We start from the raw sequence: 8,048 nt of genomic DNA on the forward strand, positions 1-8,048 counted from the left end.
AGTCAGAGATTTTGGAATGCGAGCATGATGATCCAAGAAGTATCATATGGTCATTAAAATTGATGATGAAACATAATATTATAAGAAAGAGAGAAAAAATCAGAGCTGGAAAGGGCTGTTACGTGACAGCAATTTTAATCATTCATCCAGTCTGGGAAATTCAATCATACTGATATAGTCTTTATTAACTTATTGATATTGAAATATTGTTTGAGAAAGTCTTGAGATATATATATATACTTTTTTCATGAAGAACATGACATGCTATTCTTTGTAACAGACAGCTTATCATAATACATCGAACAACGAATACAGTTGAAAAAATACACACAAAAACTAGTAAAAAAGTACACAACCATTCTTACCAATATAACAGAAGAGAGAAAAGAGTAATAATAAGAAACACGTTCTCTGTCCAAGTAGCAACAATAATTTTTTTTTTCTTCTTCTTCTTGAAGTATTAACGTATAATTTGCACTCACAAGCAATAAGAGAAGCCGAAAAGCATTATTCTCAGTAGCACCCAGAAAATAATATAGAAAAGAAAGAGAAAAAGTTACATTTTCCCCACAATTTTCTATGTGGTGATAAGGGAATAGAGTAAAATAAACTCAAAAGAAGCGAATAAAGAAAGAGAGAAACTTTCCTTAGTCTGCTAACTTGCTTAAGCGGTGAACTGTGCTTCTTGCGATTCTGTTACTGGGATCGATCTTCAGAACGGTCCTCAGATCTTCGGCCCCGAGTCTGTATTTTTCCATGCTTTCATACAACAGAGCGCGCTGTACGAGAACCATCACGTTCTTCTCGTCTTTTTCCAAAACCTACAGATATCATTGTTTGTTACGATAAGATTTCGGGTTCTTACAAGCCATGAAAGCAATAATGTGCAAGATTATGAACTTCTAAGAGTTCAATTTGTTTGTTTGTTCATGAGCAATGACTAGAGAAATAGCAAAGCTTGAAAATCATATCAAACTCACATGCCCAATTTTTTTTTCTTCTTCCTATTCCTTTGTATAACAACGAGGTGATAAAAGAACTTTCGAATTCCATTGATAAACTCTTAAAGACAGTACAAGATAACTCGGGTATTCGAGAGACCTGTAACGCTCCTCAAAAGGCTAAGCCTAAACCCAAACTAATTCCTTTTCTTTACCTCAACAATTCTACTAATTATTTCTCACCCATAAACAAAATAGTCACTTGAAAGTTGAAACTAACTGGTTACCAAAATAGCCGAAAATTTTAAGCTTTTTGCAATATAGCCAAAGTTGGATCGCATATAATTATTCATATAATTTATTCGCATACTAAGTTTATTGACATGGGAAAAAAAATTAACAATTAATTGAGTAACTAAGCCACCAAAATTTATAGATTTACTAAATAGCCAACTTTTTATAAATTTTAAGTAAATAACCATTATGTTGATGTAACATTATTTGAACGTTTTTAACATTCTATCTATGTCCTAGGACTGTGATGGTTATTTACAATCATACACGAGTATTTATAACTATTAATGCCTTTTTGACTTTGTTAGTAAAATATCGCGGCTATTTACTTGTGGCTATATGGCAAAACTTGAGTTTTCATACGACTATATATCTAGAGATCCCAAAAATTAATTCACACTTGATACTTGTTTTTGTAACTTTTGACTATTTCACTAAAATTTCGGATAAACATTGGCTATTCTTCTACAAATGATTGACTGTTTAGCTAGAAGACCCTTATTAATTGCATAAATCCCTATCACAAAGAGCGAAAAAAAAGAGATAACGGGTAAACGATAACATACCTTGGTGCAATCGGCCACGGCTTTCTTGTACTCCCCGACCTCTTTGTAACACGAAGCTCTGCTCGACAGAACCTCCGTGACTGAGACACCGCCGCCGCCGGATTTCTCGAGAATTACGGCGGCCCAAGATAGCCACTTGATTGCATCGGCGTACTGCCCTTGCCTGTAATTTTCCATGCCCTTGTTCTTCGCCCCCGACGCGTTCACACCCGCCGGAGGCGGAGGAAGCCCGTCCAGCTCCGTGGTGGGCCCGCCGGAATCTCCTCCTCCTCCGAAGTCCGATTCCGTCCCCCAATCGTCCATTTCCGACTTCTGAGCCGTCGTCGGAGCGAACAACATGTCGAGAGGATCGACTGTCGCGGCGGTTGACTGGACGGGAATCCGAGTCGTCGAGGTCTTTTTGGCGAAATCGTCCATGTTGAACCCGGGGCTCGGATCGTCGGCGAACAAGCTCGGGCTCGTGTTCGTAGTCGGTCCCGTGAACATGTCGTTGTTCGTTGGGAAAGCGTTGGAGTTCGGCTTCGGAGGGTTCAGAAAATCCCCGAAAACGTCGTTGCTATTGCTCGAGCTGGGCTTGGGATTGGGATTGGGATTGGGATTGGGATTCTTGATCGGCTTTGATCCGAAATCAACCAGAGAAACGAATGGATCCTTAGATTTCGAGCCGATTCCAACGCCACCGCCGATACCGCCTATGTTGCTGTTCTTGATCGCGGGACCGCCGAGGTTGGAATTCCTATTCGTGTTTGCACCGGCATTGCTGTTAAAGCTCGCCGGAGAAGAACCAGCCCAGTTGATTCCGACGTTTGCTGAGCTGGCACTACTCTTGGGAAGAGAATCGGCCATGTTTCCCATCGAAAACGAGGGCTTGCTGTTCGAATTCCTCAAGGAGACGTTTGAATTGTCGCTCTTTCCCTGTCCCAGAGCGGAATTCACCAAATCCCCAAACAGGTTAGGGTTTTTATCGACGATTCCGATGCCCGAGCTTGGAGCCGAGGAAGACCAGCTCTTTCCGAAGATATCTCCGGCCATCGAGGACGGCGCGCCGGCGGGGCGAGCCGGCTGGGTCGGCGCCGCCGGCTGGTGAGTCCAGGACGGCTTGTTCGGCTGCCAAGCCGGCTTGGATTGCGCCGAGGAGTACGGCGAAGGCGATGAGAAGGACGAGGCTTTGTTCTTCTGGTCGTTGAGAGGCTTGCTGCGAGACGATCCGATCCCGAGATCGAAGTCGAAGTTCTTTCCGTAATTCGAATTCATCGCTCCGAGCCGGAATCGGATTCGGATTCGGATTGGGATTGGGATTGGATTGTGAAACGAGATTGAAGGAGCTGGATCGGAATCGGAGAGATTGAGACCGTACCTGAGACGAACGAAGCTGAGAGAGATGTGAAGATCTCGATCAAAAACTGCTGAGAGCTTTGCTCAGCTTCTTCTTCTTCTTCTTCTTCTTCTTCAGAGAGAGAGAGAGAGAGAGAGCCTTGATTGACGCGGAACGGTCCAGAGCAGCTTTCCTTGATGAAGTGGAATTTTTATGTCTTTTCACGTAAATACAAGATTAAATTGTTTATATATTTATGTATTTTGTTTAAATGTATATGTCACCTAACTAACTAGAAGCTAATAATAAGGCAGTGGTTAAATTGAGTTGAGCGATTAATTATATTTATGAATTATAGAATAATTATAGAATAGGATTACCTGAATGGAAAACATAGGGAGCATCAGTCCAACAATGACAATCAGAGCCAGAAATTCAAGGGTAAATTCAAAATAATAAATTTTAAGAGACAAATTTAAAAGAAATATATAATTAAAAACATATCATAAAAAATATAAAAAAATTAAGATTAAAATTACAATATTCAAACTAAAAAAGAGCGTCACAAATAGTGACATCACCCTCGGTTTAAGCAGTGAACACTTTGAATTTGTAATCAAATATATATCCAAAGTCACTTATTATATATAAATGCGGGGTTAAACTTGAGCAATCGGAATTCGGAACCAAATGAAATAATAATTTCCGTTCAGATTATCCAAATTATAGAACTTTAATATTTTTGTTCTATAAACAGTAACATAACACATTTTGGTCCATATTGTTTGTGGAAATATGCTTCGTCATTTTCTACGTGGCAGAAATGTTAAATTAGTTATGCCAAGCGCGTGTGTAAGCCTCTCCGTACGTCTATATAAGCAATGGCTTGGCATTAGGCTTGGTTAATCCATTCCCTTCTATTCCCAAACTGAGATTGTACTAAGAGAAAGTCAGAGATCGATTTCTAGGGTTAATGAGCGTGGTCAAGTGAGATTTCGAGAGCGCTCGACGAGACCTTGAAGATCAAGCTTCCGTGAAGACGAAGCTACGTCTGCGAGTTGATTTGAGTGATTGTAATCAGAGACTTTGTATATTTGTTTGAAGATAGTGGATCGACGAAAAGGACTCTCTCGAGCTCCGACTGGATTAGGATTCACATTGAATATGAACCGGGATAAATTGAGTGTTCTTTTTCTTATTGCTTTCATATTTTTGTTCTTGGCGCGTTGGATCGGAAGATAACTTCATGCGCAAGTTTTTTTCAAGATCCAGTTTAATCTTGTGCATTGTTTATTTCTGCATAGATTTGTGTTTTTCCGCGTGCAAATCTTAACATCGTTAAATAAAGATCACTCGACATTCTAAAATGAAACGTTCCAATTTGGTTTGGAGCAGAATTTTGCAACTTTCAGACCGAAATTCTGATCTCGTCGGGAAGCTTCTCAATTTGGGACTTTAATATACGGGCATATACAGGCATAGAAAAGTTCAGTTCTTTATAAGAATAGTGTTTAACAGAAGTTCCAGACTTCTGAGTATGTGTAAGTAATGACACAAATAGATACAATTGGAATAAAAATAAGATAAAATTGCACGCCCCATTACTTCAATTTTATTTTATCCTTGGCTAAGCTTAATGCAATGAGAAGTGGTAGAAGAATTTGAATTAGAGATTTGAAATTAAAGAGTAATGAGAGGGAGAATTAGTAACTATGTGTCAAATTTAAACATTGATTTGACAATAAGCACAAAAGTGATGAGAAAACAAACATACAACCGTTCTCCACACGAATGCATTTGTTTCCAAACAAAACCCGGGCAGTCGGAACACAGCCAAAATTATGTTCTGTTTTGCCAAAAACCAACACCAAAATTTCGTTTTGGTCATGTTCACAGAACATATAATTTTGGTACCGTTATGATACTATTTTGATTTTTTTTTAATTTGTTTAGAATATTAGAGTATATATTATAAATTTTTTTTATTTATTTTACTCATGAATAGTATTGGAATTAATCGGAACGGGGTGTTTTGTTATGATTTGGCCGAAATTCTTATACCGATCGGATCGAAACATCCTGGTCGAGTTGGAACCGGAATTCCGGTAAGTTCATAATTTTTTTTTTTGCCAAAGTTTAGTCCAAACCCAAACAAATAACTATCTCAGCAACAACATACCGAAAAGATCAAAACAACGATGTCAGGCTAGTCCCAATTTTTTTTTTAAATGGTAAGACTTTTTAGGTTTGTTACCAAATCAATACTTAAATTTGCAAGGTATAAATCATAGCGAAACATAGAAAGGGAATGGAAACTCATCATCGCTACCTCCGAATCTCACCACAGAAGAGATTTGCAAAAGCGTTACAATCACAAAAACGACTTTCGATACTCTGATTTGCTCCGCGGCGATTGAAAACAAAATCCTTGAAAAACGGATAAAGCACTTGGCACTAAAGATTTCAAGATGGCAAAAAAAAAAAAAAAATACACACAGACACAATTGTATTGTATTCTAATAACAAGAAACACATGATCACTATCATAAGTAATTTCTAAGAATTTTTTTCACCCCCGATAAAAGTAGCGAAATCCGAGAAGAAGATTGGCATATTTCAAGGCCTATTGTACCTCGGACGAGATCGCCTACTCGGCGGCGCTCTTTCGCTATACCTGTATTGCGGTCTCGCTATCACTTTCCCGTCCACGAACAAATCCCCTGAAACCAGGACCACGGTAACCAAACTCAAACGCCAATCAATCGAAACCACAACGATCGTTCGAATAGTCTTAAAAGCTAACCTCCGTAGTCTTTGTTCTGAACATCGAGATATGAATCCGGAAGAACCCAAAGAACACCCGGTAACTCTATCAACACATCACGAGTGAACAAAACAGTCTATAGTTATCAATTACTAATGATAATAAAAGAAAACAGGCTTGATTATGTGTATATACGCACGCAGAATCGAAGGAACGGAATCCTCGGGTTTTGGAATCTTTCTGGTTTAAATAATCGGAGTGACGAGAAACAAAGAATCAAGCTGATAAACGCAGAGAAAAAGCAATGGAATCGTCGATAAATATTATTATTATTTTTTTTTTAATTATAAGCAGGATTCAGTAGATCCTTAAACCCTATACCTTAACAGCGTATCATTCATCAGTGAATGTAAGAGCATTGAATCATCAGATAAACGATGAATTACACAACGGACTAATCTTCAGTAACCTAAAATCTTAAATCCAGCTGAATAAATATCCAAAAACGAGTAATTAATTTCTTAATAATAATATTGATAATGCTCATACCTTTAACTTTGAGAGAGAGCTCTTCAGATATCAGAGCTCCAAAACCAGTGTAAGTCGTCGTGGAAAGTGAGTATATCTTTTTCTTCGCCTCTTCCTCACTAAAAGTAAAAGAAAAATCAATTCAATCGCAATCCTTATTCATTTCTAGTTCGAGTTCTGATTTTCAATCACGGTCTTTCTCTTAAATGTCGAGGCTTTAACTTACCTTCCGAGCACGGAGGCTAGGGTTTTGACATACGAATCGACCATTTCTTCTTCGGAGAGCTTGCGATCATCGGGAAACTCCATGACGATGAGCCAGTGCTCGTAATCGCAGCCGTCGAGCAAGATCGTTTCTCTCGGCGGTCGGTTGCTCCAGTTCGGCGACGGGTCGTTCAGCGGCGAGTATCCCGAGCCTGAGGTCTTGGGCCGCCGGGTCTGGAACCGGGCCGGGTTCGGAGCGAACCGGTCGAGGAGAATCGGAGCGAGGCGGTGGCGAGACGAGGAAGAAGAAGAAGGAGAAGCTAGGGTTTTGGTTATGGCGGTTGCTATCGTGCGCCTTGCGGCGGAGTACGCCATTGTCGGGTTAGTTCTCTGTGTTCCCTTTCTTTCTCAGTCGGAAGTATTTTTTTTTTTCTTAAATTTTTTTTTTCTTTTTGTTTTTTAGCTTTGGAAGTTGGAATTGAATATTGAGCTGTGATGAAATGAAGATGTGTTTGGTTTGTTGTCATTTTTTGGTTTCTTTGAAATACGACATGTCTAATTACGACGTGTTTCTTCAAGGTATAATTTTTGTTGTCAACGGATTGGATTATTCCTTTTTTTTTTTTTTTTTTTTTTTTCCAGCGGTAAACATTTATGTCTATTCCACAATTGTTTTCAAATCAATACATTTTTTTTAGTATAAAATTTAATGAAAATGTATGGCATTTTTAAGAAGAAAAGATGGAATGAACATAAAAGCTCTACATTTTCAAAGTAAGGGCACACAATGTAATTTTCTCTTTTTTTTTTTATTTCTTGAAATATGAAATGTGTTTCTCTAAGGTCTAGTTTATATTGCCGTTTTTTGATTTCTTGAAATACGACATGCCTAATCTACGACATGTGTTTCTCCAAGGTCTAGTTTTTGTTGCCGTTTTTCGATTTCTTGACATACGACATGTCTTTTTTTTTATTTAAATTACGAAAGTATGATCAATTTTCGGAGTATGCTTTTTATGTCATTTTTTTTCCTTTGTATTGTTACATATTTTTTTTTGGCTCATGATTTGTATTATTTCAGAGAAGTTATGAGTGACAAGAAAATCCAGACTCTTAGACCAATTTTTCTCTTTTCTCTTCAAGTACTAAAATAAATCTTCATGGCCATAAATTCGAAGAAAAAAATGACTGGTAGTTGTAGATTTGGCACTTTTTTCCCCTGACCATGTGCACGCTCTCCTCGTCCGGAATCGGCTACGCCAAAACTCCATAGAATAAGTAACCTAAACTCCTCTATAGAGTAAGTAGCCTAAACTCTTATAAGTATCAAATTAGAAGAAAGAAAAGAAGAGAAAAAAACACAAAACACACCCAAAAAGCCAGCATGTAATTGTTAGACTACCTAAACAAAACCGTACATTTCCCATAAATCAAAG

At 38.4% G+C, this 8,048-nt stretch overlaps 2 protein-coding genes across 2 annotated transcripts; both read right to left on the minus strand.

Annotated features, from left to right (window-relative positions):
• Window positions 1–310: 310 nt before the first annotated feature.
• LOC149392745 (Tetratricopeptide repeat (TPR)-like superfamily protein) lies at window positions 311–3,322 on the minus strand. The gene is made up of 2 exons (XM_089617353.1): window positions 1,802–3,322; window positions 311–821 (listed from the first exon to the last, which is right to left on the minus strand). The coding sequence occupies exons 1-2, from the start codon at window positions 3,053–3,055 to the stop codon at window positions 648–650; spliced, it is 1,428 nt and encodes a 475-aa protein (XP_089473479.1). The 5' UTR covers window positions 3,056–3,322; the 3' UTR covers window positions 311–647.
• Window positions 3,323–5,690: 2,368 nt separating this feature from the next.
• On the minus strand, window positions 5,691–7,096 carry LOC149392746 (multiple organellar RNA editing factor 3, mitochondrial-like). Its single transcript, XM_089617295.1, has 4 exons — window positions 6,635–7,096; window positions 6,430–6,527; window positions 5,920–5,985; window positions 5,691–5,836 (listed from the first exon to the last, which is right to left on the minus strand). Exons 1-4 carry the CDS (start codon window positions 6,985–6,987, stop codon window positions 5,733–5,735), a joined length of 621 nt encoding a protein of 206 aa, XP_089473421.1. The 5' UTR covers window positions 6,988–7,096; the 3' UTR covers window positions 5,691–5,732.
• Between the last annotated feature and the right edge of the window lie 952 nt (window positions 7,097–8,048).

This window comes from Urtica dioica, chromosome 6 (genome assembly GCF_054948205.1).
Source record: "Urtica dioica subsp. dioica isolate 48M chromosome 6, U.dioica_male_clone48M_v1_H2, whole genome shotgun sequence".
Classification (NCBI taxonomy): Eukaryota; Viridiplantae; Streptophyta; class Magnoliopsida; order Rosales; family Urticaceae; genus Urtica; species Urtica dioica.